The sequence below is a fragment of the Esox lucius genome, chromosome 15 (genome assembly GCF_011004845.1).
Source record: "Esox lucius isolate fEsoLuc1 chromosome 15, fEsoLuc1.pri, whole genome shotgun sequence".
NCBI classification, from domain to species: Eukaryota; Metazoa; Chordata; class Actinopteri; order Esociformes; family Esocidae; genus Esox; species Esox lucius.
In genome coordinates, this window is record NC_047583.1 from 6,174,289 (window position 1) to 6,189,960 (window position 15,672).

Here is a 15,672-nt window from a genome sequence, read left to right on the forward strand (position 1 = left end):
TGATTTAGAAAGGCACACATACCTGTCTATATAAGGTCCCAGGAAGTAACCAAAAACCCAATGCCACTCAGACTAACTCTTCAGTTTCTCTGCAGAGTTGGGAGAATTTGCCTGAAGAAAAACTGCAGGGGCATTTTTCTGTAACTCAAATCAAAAAGTGACACCTTCATTTGTTCTAGATTCATTACTAATAAAGTGAAACATTTCAATCCTTTTATGTTTCAATCTTGATGATTATGGCTTACAGCTCATAGAAATAAAAAATCCAGTATCTCAAAATATAAATAAAAAAATGTATAATACAGAAATGTTGACCTGAGAAGAGCTCTAATCACCTAATTAACTCAAAACACCTCCTAAGGTTTGCTAAGTATGTTATTTAATGCACTCAATACTTGGTTGTGGCTCCTTTTGCACAAATGACTGCCTCTTCTTGACAAGTTGGCTGGCCAATCAAGCACAGTAATACCATGGGCTGCAAACCAGTTACTAGTTTTGGTTCGGTTTACCACTGTAGACAGGTGCCAAGTTCTGCTGGAAAAGGAAATAAGCATCTCCACAAAGCTTGTCTGCAGATGGAAGCATAAAGTGCTCTAAAATCTCCTGGTAGAGTGCTGCATTGATTCTGGACATGATGACCAGCAGATGACATGGCACCCCAAAAACATGTTTTCCACTTAGTCATTATCCCATAGTGTGTGTGCGTGTGTGTGTGAGGGTACATGGCAAAAAATGAATTTGACCGGTTATAAATTCAGTATTTAAGATAATGGAGAAAGCGAAGGGGTGTGAATACTTTCCACACTGAACAATATGTCAGGTTGTACTGCAATACATTTTGGGCATGTTTGTTTTTAACAGACTGAACAAAAATATCAAACTATCTTTCAAAAAAAATCAAGGTAAAGCTTTAACCAATTTACATTTTTGTGTAAAATTTTGTCTGATAAAATTATTGACAGGGTAAATTGCAATCATTAACTTCTTGGAAAAAATTATATATTTATATATATTTTTAAATATGCTAGAACGACATACAGAAAGTCAATATAATCACAGTAAAAGAACATTTTCAGTAGTTTCAATGCAGTTCCCATAGAATGTACCGTCAATGTGCTCGACAAATTTCAATCTTAGATATTAATTTGAAGGATTAATATCATTTTTTTTGCTTGCACTCCTGTTTTCGATATCGAGGTTGTTTATTCGCCTGCTACGTCAGGTTAGCCATTACAGATAGTTCTTGTGGAAGTATCTGATAGGTCTGGAAGATTGAAAGCCTATCCCCTTTTGGTGCTAAAGAGCATCCGGTTTCTACCTCCTTGTGTCAGTCGCCATTTTGTTACACACAGACGCAGTCGATCAGAAGTAACGGAGAGAAAACACAAAGGTGATCTTTTAATTTCCATCTTTCTTGGTCTTACATTTGTGTTTAAGTTTGTATTTAATGTCTTTGGTGAATCAACAATGTCTAATCCCCGAGCTAGTATTGTGATTATGTAACGTCGTGAGGGTAGCTAAAAAGCTAGCTAGCTAGCTACAAGGTACGATTGTAGCTGTCTTGCTAGTTAATGACTTTCAGATAACTAGCTAACATCCAATCAATTGTTTTACGTAACCGTTGTTGGTATTAGTATCAGAATTTTATGTATAGATAACTGAAGTTTGTCCAGACTAAAGTTCGACTACAAGACTTCTGTTACAGTTATCAAAATGGTCAACTTTACAAACGGGGATTTCAGCATTGTTAGCTCCTGCCGTGCATGGGTCTCTAGCGCCCTCTGGTCGGGGCCTTGTCGGTTTGGTGCTGTAGGCTAACGGTTTCCTCTTTTTTTTTTTTTTTAGACAATATAAATACATCATGAGTGGATGTCGTGTGTTCATCGGTCGTTTGAGCCCCCACGCTCGTGAGAGGGACGTGGAGAAATTCTTCAAGGGATATGGACGGATTCGCGAAGTCAATTTGAAGAATGGATTCGGCTTCGTGGTAAGTCGGCCTTGCCCCGTGCTACTGATAAAACGGGCTGAGAAGTAGATCGTCGTTGGCTGGGAAATATGCACCAAGCAACTTTCAAATACTATTTAAATTAAAGTACACTATTTATATTTTATTACACGTCCAATTAATGATCAAGCAAACGTGTTTCATTGAAATTGTCTCTGAACGATATCAACAAAGCGCCGGATTGGTGTTTTCAGCGCCATTCTATAACTCAAGTACCCTGTGGTTGAACGCGTTCTCAACTCTTCTAGCCCGGCAGTAGTAAATTACTTACTTTATAATGTCTGCTAACCGGTCAATGCACTAAATTCCTGTCTGGGCTAGTTACACATTTATCAGTGGACTTTGTAGTTGTTGTTTAGCTTACCCCTCCCCCTCTCACCAGGAGTTTGATGACCACAGAGACGCTGACGATGCAGTGTACGAACTGAATGGCAAGGAACTCTGCAGCGAAAGGTGATTATAGTCATGCTCTCCTATGGTGAACATTTTAAATGCCTATGTCGTCCCTCCAAAAGGCATGTTTGTGGTACATATTGTTTGCTAACATTTGTCTCTGTAGGGTGACGATAGAGCATGCCCGCTCCAGAAGAGGGAGGGGTGGTCCTGGGATGGGCGGTGGTGGCGGAGGGCGCTTCTCCCCTCGTTTCAGTGGCTACCGCCAGGGGTCTGGTGGTCGCAGTGGTGGCGGCGGTTCCAGGTACTGACTGCGTCTCGGCCTTGTGTTGTAACTCACTTTCTCAGACGTTGCTATTAAGAACAAGCTGTCATTTACAGTGACACCCTGGACACCTTAAATGCTCCCCGAGGTTTTGCGGTTCATGAGAATCTGTTAACCTCTCAGGTTCAAAATATGAATTGAGGGTTCCTTGTTAATAAAAAGGAAGTGTTCCTGTGAGCGGTATTTAGTAAGTGGCTCCTTGGGAAATTTTCCCCTCCGTCTTTAATGTTTCCTGGTTCTGACCTGGTTTTCCTGTGCAGTAGATATGGACCTCCGGTGCGCACAGAGCACAGAATCATTGTGGAGAACTTGTCGTCACGCATCAGCTGGCAGGTGAGATTACACCCGCCCAGGTCCATGTGACATGTGTTGTACTCTGAACCTGCTGTTGTTCTTAGACTCGGTGAAGCACGTGTTTTTATTAACAGTTCTAGTTCTTACTTTATTATTAAAGGACACAGCAATTAGCGCCCTACTCCGTAGGTGAAATAGACGGGTAAGGCCCTCTTTTAATGTTAGATAATCAGAATTGTTTACTTGTTCACTGAATTTCTAATGTTTCCTTTTTAAAAAAAAAAAAAAAAAAAGAGGAGAAAAAAATACACACTTATGCCAAAAGGTAAATCTAACCAAGCACTTCACCTTTTTATTAACAGCTGTAAACTCGTTATGGTTTTTTTTTTATTATGGAGTTGCATGCACAGCCTCCACGGAGGTGTCTGATGTGCACAGCGCCCTCACCTGGTTGTTGTTTCAATAGTTTCCATTTGGTGCCTCTCCTCACACGCAGTTGCTGCTGGTCTAACTCTTGGCTGGGCCCCGTAGCGGGTGGAAGTGGTCTAGCGCAGGATAGCCTTAGGAGGGTCCTCAGTCTGGAGGTTCTGTGGTCTGGTCGGAACCCCTCCCCCCCTCGACCGCAGCCAGCCTGTAACACCCCCCCCTCTCAAAACCGCTCCACGTTCCCTACACTCTCCCGTTTGGGCTTTTTCTGTTGCCGATGATGGAGCTGGGGGTGTTGGCAGTTGGGTCGCTACGCACCCCTGCCTTCCTCTGCCCCCCCCCTACTTGCCCCCTGGTGGTCCCTTACTTGTGGAGGCTGGCCGGAGTCCGGGTCTGTCACGGCCGAGGGAGGTCGTTTCTCGAGGTCTTAACACTGTGACTGCATTGGTTCCGATTGGTCCGCTATTTGGACAAGTGGCTCTTTGCTAATGTCTTCCTGGGTATGAAACGGTAAGTAGCATAACCTCTGTGATTGGGTTTGTTGTAAAGGGTTGGGTGGAACGTGTGCTAGACCCATATGCATTAATGTTAGAGGTCTTTATTGGGCCTTTATGAATTTACACTAGGCTACTTCATAGGCTAGTATAATAGACCCTCTAAAATAGCTGAATTAAAACACCTAAGAGTATTACATTTGGCTCTCTTAAAAACAATATAATTAACACTAGGCTTAGCTCATGCTAGCAAATACGCCCCAAGGAATCTATCGCGACTCACAATCTTAATATGACTTAAATCCTAGTTGCCCACAAACCTGAGAAATCTCATAACGAGGAACCCAATCATGTAAGATCTCTTCTCTGGTAAGGTAGTCCCCAATGTTCATCTCCACAAGTGCAGTTATTTCAGTGGTTGGTCACTTAAACGCCGCCGCCTGACACGCCAGCCAATCAGATTCCATGGTGTAGATGTGGAATTCCGTGTTGCGGGGTTGGGGGTGGTGGGTGGGGGTGAATGGATGTTGGCTGTTGTGTTGCTTTACCTCTCTTGCCCCTGGTTCACAGAACCCTCCGTCCACATTCTACAGTGCTTAGGTCAGTTACTGACTTGTGCATGCTTTACCACAGGACCTGAAAGACCTGATGAGGAAAGTTGGCGAGGTCACCTTTGTGGATGCCCACAGAACCAACAAGAATGAAGGGTGAGTCACTGGTCTCCGTGGCTGGCTCTGTTTGCTGCAGTAGCGCCTGAATGGTTGTAATGGGGTCTTAATTACAGTATTTAGGACCAAATTGACTGCCTATATTCCAATTGGGTGGGTTGCAAAGCATCTACTTTTGAATTGGTATTGGGCCGGCCTTGTTTTTGGGTAGGTTTTCCACTGAACCCTAACCCAGATATCTTGGTGTGGGACTACATTTGAGGCAAGTACTGACCCCCCCCATCCCCCCCCACAGAGTGGTGGAGTTCGCGTCACACAGTGACATGAAGAACGCCATTGATAAGCTTGACGGAACCGACTTAAATGGGCGCAAGTTGAAGCTGTCTGAGGATCGCAAGAGCCGGTACAAACAGTTATTACTTTCACTGAAACTCCTAGCGTGCTCACAATGCTGTCAGTTGTCTTGTTTTCAAATCCCAAGCGTCTTGTTGCTACATCGCCACTAACTTCGTTTTCCCCTTTCCGCCAGCCGCAGCAGGAGTCGTTCCCGCGGCTCCCGCAGCTATTCCCGCTCCCGTAGCCGCTCCCGCTCCAAGTCTCCCAGCCGTAGCAGGAGCCGTAACCGCTCCAGGAGCCCCCGTTCCCGCTCTGCCAGCCGCACGCCGGAGAAGAAGCCGTCTTCCGGAGCAGGGGGCCGGGCCACGCACCGCTCCACCTCACGCTCCCCGTCCCGATCCAGATCCCGTACCCCTCCCCCGCGCTCCCGTTCCCCCGCCCCCCGTTCTCGCACTCCTCCCTCCCGTTCCCCTGTCGCAGCCCGGAAGCCGTCCCGGTCTCGGTCTCGCTCTGCTTCGGTCGAGAGCCAGCACTGAGCGGCGCTATCCTGGTGCGGTTTCGTGGTGGTAGTGCAGCGGCGGCTGGTGGAGGGGAGGACGGGCTCATTGGTATCCATGGCGAGGGACAGTGTTTGACAGCTCCGTATTCTGTTCCATCTTTTCCCGAAGAGCCTGTCCTCTCATTTTTAGAGTAACTGCCAGCCTCCGTTGCTGTAGTAGCGTGGACTGAAGCGTTGTCCATGTCTTGCTCAGACCGTGGCGGCTGGCCTGAGCAGTTTGGCGGCCTCTCAGCTAGCGTGGGACTGATGGATGGATGAATGAAGAGGAGGCTTGCCTTGGGGATGCTGTGTTCTCCTACAATCTCTCATTTTTAAAACCTTTGGTCATGATTGTGCCAGTATTTTGGCCACCCTATAATGTGTGTAAGTAAACAAATATTTTAGGGAATTTATTTTTATTTTGGGACGTCTTTTTGTTTTACACATTATAGGGTGGATCTTGCTTCCCCAGTTCAACTTCTAATTTTGTCTTTGCTCTCTAAATAATTAAACATTTCCTTTTTGAGAAACAAACTTTTAATCAGATGTACAGTGTGATTTCAGTGTGCCCTGTTAATGATCTGTACCGTTTTCTCTGCAGGTTGCTCTGTCTTGCGATTCATTACATTTGTTTGAACTGTAGAATTGAGGTTTTCCATGCTTCCTGCTCCAGGTCTAGTACAATGCCTGTCAGTGATTCCACTTCACGCTTCAAACCCCCCCAAAAAGCTGAAACATTAATGAAGATAACATTGCTTTTTTTCTTTTCCCTACATGCATTTCACAAATCTTTAAATGGGTATTCCATTGCAGCTCTCCTGTATGGTGAAAGTGTAATCTGATTGCTTTCTCAGTTTGTTTTGGTGTACTTGGTGGGGGCGGGGCAATCATAGCCATGTACGTGTTCTGATTTGTCTTAGTTTCTGTTCAAAGTGACTCAGCAGAAATGTACTTCGATTGTTGACCCAGGTTATTTTTAGTGTCCTTGGCTTATTTTTATTTCTCCTGCGTTTATTTGCTTTGGGTTGTTATCGGGGGAAGTTGTAACCAAACGAACAGGGTCCTGAATGAACTTCTTCAGTAGTAACCGGTTTTCGGAGAAAACTGTTTTCCCTGTTGTGGAATAGATACAACCCAACTTTCTTAGGTCTTAATGCGTTCTGAGGGGATCCGACGCGTTTGACAAACAGCGTTTGCTGGTTGTCACAGTCAAGGAAATGTGAATTGTTGACTCAACTGATTTGCTACAAAATAAAATAATTCTTGCAAGTGTCTTTAATTAGGTTTTTGTTAAAGTTGTTCCACAGTAATGTCCCTACTCTCCGTCAGACAGCCGTGGGAAGTTGAATTATGGCCGTTGATCAAGCCTTCAGGTTGAAGTGCTCTGTTCAAGGGCCGCTCTACATTACTAAGCTTGGAAATTAAAGCTAGCAATTAATGATTTATGCCAACTGGCCAAAAGTGAGTTGAGACATTCCCTCTCTTTCAAAACAGTGTGATTCACGCATGTAGCTGGTTGTAGAGGTCTTCACACGTCCACCAGAATCGAAATCCGAGCGGGGCTTGGTCCAACTTTTTTCTTGGGTCTGACGTAATTGCAACGAGTCTCGGGAATGTGCTATAATGTATTTACTGACTGGACGGGTTGGATCCGTCTATGCTATAAATAACACATGATGTAAAGGTCGCTGTTAAATGAAAGAACACAAAGATAAGAGCGAGGGTTCCTAAATTATCTAACAGTCAATTGAAACCAAAATCGTATGCACGTGACCGCACCGTGAGACTAGCTGCTGCTGAACAGGAAGTGGAGACAATGCGTTGGTATACTTTATTGATTAATGGAATATTTTTCAGGGCCGTGAAAAGAACGTTAGCAGAGAATACCATTTTTTTCATTATATTGTTACATATATTCCCTGTAGTAAAACAGGCCGCCTGTTTGGTTCTTGTATAATGTGAAGCTGGTATTTCAGAACTTTTTAATTTTCCTTTTGTTTTATAATTAAGTACTGTAATAGTCAAATTCGATTTATCATTAATAAAGTTTACAAGTTAAGAGGTGTGGCTGTATTCCTTTTAATTGACTAATTTGAGATTATTAATCTTGGCTTTAGACCTGTAGACTTAGAATGTAGGCCTAATGCTGCTTTATTAAAATTATAAATGAACAAATTATTGCCTATCATGTAGCCTGTTGCCCAGGCTGTAGCCGAGAAGGACAGGCTGAATACATGTGTCGTTATAGAGTGGGAATATTCCACCCGCATAGCATGCTCGCAGATTATATCCATTTGTAAAAATACCTATGATAATGACATATGTAATATGCATAGTGTACATTGAATGCATTTAGCCCCCAAATCTTCACCTGCACCATCAGGTTTGTACTTGTAGGTTGTTTTGTACTTGTAGGTTGTTATTGTTATAGGTTGTTATTTTTTTAGGACGTTTTGAACGAAGTAAGCATTTTGCTAATAATACTTGACGGCGCTGGCTTGCTGCCTACACCATTTTGATACTGTCGGTACTGAACGGAACTTTCGGATTTTCGTTTTTTATACTGTACTTTTCGGAACGGATCCGTTTTTTTCGGATCCATTCGGAATGTGTCTGAAAAAAATAAAATAAAATGTATGCAAATCTGGTCGAGTGGGAAAGACGTTTCGGAACAGATCCAACTCTCTGGACTCTCTGGATTCCTTGCCTCTTGCTTACTTATAATCAGTTGGATGAGAAAGTTCAAAGAACGCAAGTAAAGGTATGAACGGATTCATAACACTAGATGGCGTTATTGAGCAATGCATGTATACTACGTTTGTTCAATATGTTCAATATACTGCCAGTTTTGATCTGAGAGCATATTGAGCCAAGCAACTGCCACAGATCAATGATCGTACGATAGTTTATGTCACTGTTAAACTGCCAGTTTGCTGGCATAATTTAGATCCAATTTGTTTCCTCTGAACCAACTCCACAATTGTCACTGACGTCTCTGGGTCATAAAAAAGCTTATTTTTAGGGTAATGATTTATGTGAGAAAAAGATGTGTGAATCTTCCAATAGGCCTATATGATGTGTCGGTGTGCTTTCTTCCGCCGATGTATAGGTACACGGAAAGACCGTACTGATCCGTTTTAAACATTAATTAAAACAAATGCATTAATCTTGGGAGCACCATAAACATTTTCGAAGAGGGGACACCTTCAGACCACGCCTAATCGGTTGCTTGGAGACGAGCGAAGATGGTGTCTTAAAGCTTTCCAGCTTATAACAATTGATCTATTCACGTTGAATTTATACATTTTCTTGAAATATTTGTGCGTGTAGGTTGCATGGAACGTGCGGTGCAAGGGCATTGCCTGCATGCCACTTTGCCAGCTTGAGCTTGTGCCCGAACTGAACAAATGCGACCATTGCCAGGAATGACGTTATTTCCTGGGGGTGGCAGCGGGAGCATGGTACTGCAGTTCCAGTGAACAGTGCACCCGAGTCCGACATGGAAAAAAGCAAGAACACAACACGCTGCGCTGACTCCACATTGTACCAACATAACCGTATGAAGAACTGATTTTTACCAACGCCCTTACTAACAAAAACTATTATATTGATATTTATATCATTTTTAACGGACGTGGTTTAGCCAGCCTCATAACAAACCATGGCGGAGCGAAGTGGCCGGCTCAGCTTCGGTGGTGGGGCACTCAACCGACCAGTGCCCATGAACCTGTTCGCCACATGGGAAATAGATGGATCGTCCCCGAGTTGCATCCCAAGGTAAAAGCCAGTTCGCTGTTTTCCCCTTGTCTTGTCCGGATAGCACCAAGGCTTTGAATGAAATACCTCGCTAATTGTACAAAACGTGAAGGGAGTTTACTGATGCATTGTCATAATACTGCTGTACAGCTGCTGATCTGCAGTGCCGTGGTGGTTGTCAATGTTATCACATTTAACGGCCAGCCGGTTGGAATAACTGTCATGTATAGGTCTGCATAGAATGTGTGGCTAAATCCTCGGCAATGACGATTCAGTCTTCGACAATTTATATCCTATTCTATGGGACATGCACAACGTTTCTTCGAAAGATAGCTTGCTAGAAAACCACAATCTCTATTTGCCAAAGTTGGTTATAAAACTACAGTAGCTGACTAACTGGCTAGCTTGCGAGCCATGTCCCAGATCCTGTATCTTTCAGAGAGATTGGAAGTGCTAGCCCTGAAATTCAGTGGTGGAACTCCTTTAATAGTACTTACAAATTAGATTAGATAAACTCAATCAGAATTGTAAATGCGGTCAGTACATTTGAACGGTCTGGACGCCTTGATCCCTCTGTCCTGTCAAAAACTCTGAAGGATGATTCTCCGTGTAGGTGCTCATTTGTCTGTCAGATGTTAAAATGTATATATCATTCTGATTGTCTTTCTAAACATGAAAACATCTGCTTACCTTAAACAGTCAGTGCAACATTGCCACCATCAATATATATTTTTTAAATCTCTCATGTTGGGCTGCTTGTGTAATATGTTGTTCATATGTGCATTATCTATAATCTATAATAATTGCTATAATACCTCAGTCAGCCACGAAATTCCTAGTTCTAAAACATGTATTGGGCAACAGACATGCATGACACTACACTATTTTGGAGACCCCTTCTGGCTTGACAGCAGCACTTTTGCAAAATCCGCAGACTGCATCTGAGAGGGTAAGTTTGTATTCATGAGTACAGGGCAGCTTGGCGGTGGAACCAACTTGAATGATCATGTCAGGGACCCAGCAGGCTGAGGCAAGTGTGAGTAGCACACTAGAGGTGGATGGCAGCACAGATCTGAGACATGAAGGTCAGGCTGGGTATCTGTAAAAGCACTTGGTGACAACTGCTGATGTAGAAGGAGGCTTTGTCAAATACATTTGCTTGATGAAGCCAGTGATCACACAAAGCAGTCTGTATTCCCCCCCCCCCCCCAAAAAAAAGTTGAGAGGCTGTGTAAAATGCAAATAAAAACAATGCAATGATGTGCAACTCATTTATCCCTATATTTAATAAAAATAACAAAACCGGACAATAAGACAACATATCAAATGTTGAAACTGAGAAATTGTATTGTTTTTTTGTGTGTCAAAAAAGTTGGGACAGGGGCATCTTTGCCAGTGTGTTGCCTCACCTCTCCTTTTAACAACAATCTGTAAGCATTTGGGAACTCAGGAGACCAATTGCAATAGTTTTGAAAGTGAAATGTATTAATATAAGATCGCAGCGGCTCAATAGTTCGGGGTCTCCTTTGCTATATTTGTAATTTCATAATGCACCGAATGTTTCAATAGGGGACAGGTCTGGACTGCAGGCAGGCCAGTTTTGCACCAGGACTTTACTGACTTTACTACAGAGCCATGTGGTTGTGATACATGCAGAATGTGGTTTAGCGTTGTCTTGCTGAAATAAGCAAGACCTTCCACGAAAAAGACATCGTCTGGATGGCAGCATATGTTGCTCCAAAACCTATATTTATTGTTCAGCATTTATGGTGCCTTCACAGATGTGCAAGTCACCCATGCCATGTGCACTAATGCACCCCCATACCATCACGGATGCTGGCGTTTTCTCTGTGCACCGATAACAAGCCGGATGGTCCCTCTCCTCTTTAGCTTGGAGGATGCGGCGTCCGTGATTCCTGAAAATATTCTCAAATTTAGATTTGTCAGACCACAGGACAGTTTTCCACTTCGCCTCAGTCCATCTAAAATGAGCTCTGGCCCAGAGAAGGCGCTGGCGTCTCTGAATGTTGTTTATGTCTGGTTTCTTCTTTACGTGGTGGAGTTTTAACTAGCATCTGTGGATGCTGCGATGTACTGTGTTCACAGACATTGGTTTTTGAAAGTGTTCCTGAGCCTGTGCAGTGATGTACTGTGTTCACAGACAGTGGTTTTTGAAAGTGTTCCTGAGCCTGTGCAGTGATGTCCACTGCAGGATCGTGTCTGTTTGTAATGCAGTGCTGCCTGAGGGCCGGAAGATCATGGCCATCCAATAATAGTTTTCGCCCTTGTCTCAGGCATACTGAGATTACCCCAGATTCTCTGAATCTTTTGATGATATTGTGTACTGTAGATGCTGATGATCCCCATAGTATTTTGCAATTTTACATTGTGATATGTTGTTCTTGAATTGTGCCACTATTTGCCCACAAAGTCTTTCACAGAGTGGTGACCCTCTGTGAGCATGTATTAATAAAATTTCTCAGTTTCAACGTTTGACATGCTATCTTGGTACTATTTTCTATTGAATATAGGGTTTAAATGACTTGCACATCATTGCGTTCCATTTTTCTTTACACTTTACACAGCGTCCCAACTTCTTCGGAAACAGGGTTGTGAGTGGGAAGATGGAATTAAGGGATATCTTTTGAATCCGGTAATCCTTTCTTGAAGGACCTCAAGGAAAGGCCTTAATGGGCCCAAAGGCAGCGCGTGAACATGGATTCCCTGAACTGAGTCCAGATATTCAAACAAACATTGAAATTATTTAGCAGAAATGTCTTCATCGCTGGATGCATCCCAAGTGGAAATACCCTGTTTCTGGCGGGCTGCAGCTACAGCAGCAGGTTCTTCCAACTGGGCAGAGCACCAGGTCAACTGATCTGATTGATTTCTTAAGTGACTAACTTTTTCAACACATGAAGCTGGTTGAATACAATACACACCATGAGGTGAATGCGTCTCTCCGGAGACAGGGATTGCCACCATTGCCCTCTTTAATGTACTAGAGTCAAGTGGTCTGAACTAGTTGCACTATCGCGAACAAGATGCCATTTGACCGTCGGCCACTCTGGACAGCTTGTTTCTCAGAGGAAGCTGGAAGACTTTCAGCAGCACTTGGCTGTAGAATCTCTGTGGTTGTTGCTTGGCTTGGTCCAGACAGGCCTTCCCGCCGCTAAAGTAGGCCAGGGGCTTGATCCTGCTTACAGTTGTGAGCTCTGAGCTAGGATCAGTTTAGCCTTCTACATCATGATGAATGATGATAGTAGGTGGGCGGCTGAGACCTGCTCCTAGGTCAGCATTTCTGTCAATGGATGCTTTGTGACCACATTTAATTTACTTACTTTTAACTTATTTAATTATGTGTGTGTGTGTGTGTCTGTCTGTGTGGGTTTTTTCTGAGTGTGTGTTGCATTTAATTTATGTCTCTTACGTGTTTATTCTATGTCCATCCCTGAAACTGACTGGAAGAAGCCAAGCAGCCACACAACTGACATGCCTGTCACCCTTTAGCGTTAGTCTGCTGGGGGCTGCTTAAGGGAGGGTAACCTGGAGGAGTGAAGACTGTGTGTGAGCTAGGAGAGTAGGACGAGCTGGGACCAAGTCTTGAGTTGTGGATTGTTTGGCAGGGGTCAGGGCTTGACATTAGCCTTTTTGGCCAAGCAGGTCAGATTTTCTATTTGTCCAATAGCTGAAACTACTTGTTTTGAAAATATGAAAAATATTTTGATTAACATACATACTTAACGGGCAGTACATCTCTCGTTTCGGTATCAAATCGGACCCAGGTAAACTTTATTAGCCATTTTGGAACTAATTTACATACTGTTTTCTCCTCTTCATCAGGGAGGGAATTTTGTGACTTTAGGGACATGACCATTTATCCTTAAGGGGGTGCTTCATTTGCGTGGGGACCAAGGCCATTGGCCTTTGTATGTGCATGTTTGTAATATAACATGAATAAAAACCATGGTGCCTCACTCTAAGTCTTTGGTTTGCCAGACCCTGTGGCTGGTAGCTAGGTTTCTTACCAGCCAAAATGGATTTGACACATAAAAATGACCTATAAATATGCTGTGTAATATCTGTCATATAATAAATGTATTCCCAGTAAGTAGTAATGTGGCATAATATTGCAAAATGTCCTTTAACCTTTTGACTTAGTCTCTAGCTAAAATAACTTTTGACTTAGTCTCTAGCTTGGCTTTAAGGGGGTGAGCAGGTTGCCATGGTAGCGGAGTCACTGTGCTTGCCTGCTGTCTGTACAGTGCTAGCTTGAATCCGACTAGTCTTTGTTAGAAGTTACCGTTAACTCAAAATTTTTTATCATGAAGCTCGTAAACAAAACAATGTCAGAACCAACGAAATAAGGGTTTAAGTCATATTTAAGGAAATATTCTTCTGCACAGCAGCACAATCCTCGTTCCTGTCAGATTCACATGTTCCACGTTTTTCCATAAGGTAAAATACAGTCAACTGATAGTTCAGAACAGGAGTGATGCATCTTGCCACTTTGTTCAATCTATTTTCATGATTCCAAGAGTTCAGTCAAGTTTTTTGGCCCAGAACCACAATTGCAGTAGTTTTTTTGAAAAATCCCAGTTAGGCCCCTTCGTCACCAAAGTACTGCATTTCATTACTGACCTTATGTTTTTCTACTCTCCACCCTCCCCCGCGGCAGTGAAACCACATACTCATTCCTCACATTTTCAATTCACAATTAAACTTGCAATTACACAGCCAGTGCTTTCATGCACTGGGGAGCTCATTCATCTTCTAATCTTGTAGCTCTGTTCTTACTGGAGGAGGCTTGGTGTTTCCTTTGATGTTGAAACCCCCACCTCAGGGAACATACACCACAAACATTTAATTTATGGGTGAAATTATCTTGTAGAAAACCGGTGATGAAGCTGAAGGTGGAACAGAATTATATTTGAATCAACATTTTTTAAACAGGAATACCTTGAAACCTGTGCAGACAGGGCAACAGACAGTAAAGCTTAGTGAATTTTGTTTTCTTATCAGGTTTTTGTCTGACACCGGGTGTCCTATTGGATTCGTCATGTTAGGAGTCAAAACATCCCTTACAGACCAGTGTCAAAAGGTGTGAATACGCTACATTAGCATTTCTTTCAGGACCATTATGAAAGAAACAACCCATAACAATTAAACATTTGAAAACATTATTGTGCACCATTTTCTTCAGTGTGACATCCATTTCTAGTACATACTTTAGAGCTTCAGAGGCCTCCAGCCACAGTTGCAGATGGCACAGAGAGGGAAGACCCATGTTTAGCCCAAAACACAAATCGTCCGGTTCATGTTTACCATTCGGCTCTAGTTTTGGCAACATGGGCTCTTGGATACTGGCTGCAGTCGGAGTGATAGTCCTGAAATGAAAACCTGTAACCATTTGCACAGATTATGATCGACACCCATTTCAGGCTGACTGATTTCCTCTATGAAAGTTTGTCACCAAGGCAACCGTTACAAAGCAGTAGCAGAGGTAGAACTGACCCTCTTTCAACATTTATGTCCGATTTAAGTGTCCACCACAGTGAATAGGACAGGACAGGTTTGGAAATGGACAGCGGTGCATGGAACAGAGAGCCTTTGGGAAAGAATCCCAGCCTGAATGGAAAGGAGCAGTAGAGAAACATGATGGAGATGGATTGACACAGCATAGCTGAGCCTTGAGTGGCAGTTCAATTCACACTGACCCAGTCAAACCTGTCTTTGCCCCAATCTCAGACCAGTCTAAAGTCAAGCACCCTGTAATGCATTTGACGGAAAGTCAAGAACCTGAGGTAACTGTGTTTGACTAGATCCTGTGGAAGTCAGCAGTGGCTTGTATCAAGAAAACCTGAGGTAATTATGTTTGACTAAATCCTGTAGAGATAATCAATAACTTAAATTAATTAACTGAGATCTGAAAATGGTGTTAGACTAAATCTACTGGAAAATCAATGACACGACTCAACCTACCTATAGCTTCCTCTCTTTGTACACAGAACGAAAAGTGGTTGCCTCTAAATCAATTAAACAAGTATAACGGTTAAAAACAAAGACATGTAACACACACACCAACAACCTTTCACCCACAAGTTGTCTTGACGCCTGGCAGAGACTAGTACGATATCGTTTGGCCCACAGCATGTTCACGTGTTGACCAACCATCCAAGGGAAGTAACACAGGCGTAATACACGAGGATAAAGTCTCGGGCAAGGTCAGCCCTCGTGTCACATCTAGTTAACATGGTCACCAGACTCGGTCCAAGCTTATTAGGGCTAATATGTTCTGTAGATTCACGCATCAGTCGTGGAGGAGCTTTTCCCCTGCAGCACCTCCATGACGGTGGAAATCTGTTTTCTTCCTACCGGCGCCACGCCCCTACCGGCGCCACGCCCCTACCGGCGCCACGCCCCTACCGGCTCCACGC

At 43.4% G+C, this 15,672-nt stretch overlaps 2 protein-coding genes across 14 annotated transcripts in view; both read left to right on the forward strand.

Annotated features, from left to right (window-relative positions):
- Nucleotides 1-1,286: 1,286 nt before the first annotated feature.
- Nucleotides 1,287-6,758, forward strand: srsf5a (serine and arginine rich splicing factor 5a). 2 transcript variants are annotated; one of them, XM_010896270.3, is made up of 8 exons: nt 1,287-1,390; nt 1,846-1,987; nt 2,388-2,458; nt 2,565-2,702; nt 2,984-3,056; nt 4,571-4,644; nt 4,901-5,008; nt 5,135-6,758. In XM_010896270.3, the coding sequence occupies exons 2-8, from the start codon at nt 1,862-1,864 to the stop codon at nt 5,475-5,477; spliced, it is 933 nt and encodes a 310-aa protein (XP_010894572.1). In that variant the 5' UTR covers nt 1,287-1,390; nt 1,846-1,861; the 3' UTR covers nt 5,478-6,758. The 2 variants fall into 2 exon arrangements, with proteins under 2 accessions (XP_010894572.1, XP_010894573.1); XM_010896271.3 differs by having other exon boundaries at nt 2,987-3,056.
- Nucleotides 6,759-8,816: 2,058 nt separating this feature from the next.
- The window catches only part of pacs2 (phosphofurin acidic cluster sorting protein 2), a 63,162-nt gene continuing 56,306 nt past the window's right edge, over nt 8,817-15,672 (forward strand). For 4 of the 12 annotated variants that reach the window (XM_034297562.1, XM_034297566.1, XM_034297568.1 and 1 more), the window contains exon 1: nt 8,818-9,256. In XM_034297562.1, coding sequence (XP_034153453.1) covers nt 9,141-9,256 — 116 coding nt within the window. In that variant the 5' untranslated portion in view covers nt 8,818-9,140. Of the gene's footprint in view, nt 9,257-15,672 lie in introns of all 12 variants that reach the window. The other 8 variants (XM_034297563.1, XM_034297564.1, XM_034297565.1 and 5 more) reach the window with 5 other exon arrangements.

Excerpts from the sequence above, each read along its gene's own strand:
- srsf5a (XM_010896270.3), top strand. The coding sequence starts at position 1,862 with ATGAGTGGATGTCGTGTGTTCATCGGTCGTTTGAGCCCCCACGCTCGT. Across the intron at positions 2,703-2,983 it reads AGTGGTGGCGGCGGTTCCAG|TAGATATGGACCTCCGGTGC; the intron begins GTACTGACTGCG and ends TTTCCTGTGCAG. Across the intron at positions 5,009-5,134 it reads TCTGAGGATCGCAAGAGCCG|CCGCAGCAGGAGTCGTTCCC; the intron begins GTACAAACAGTT and ends CCTTTCCGCCAG.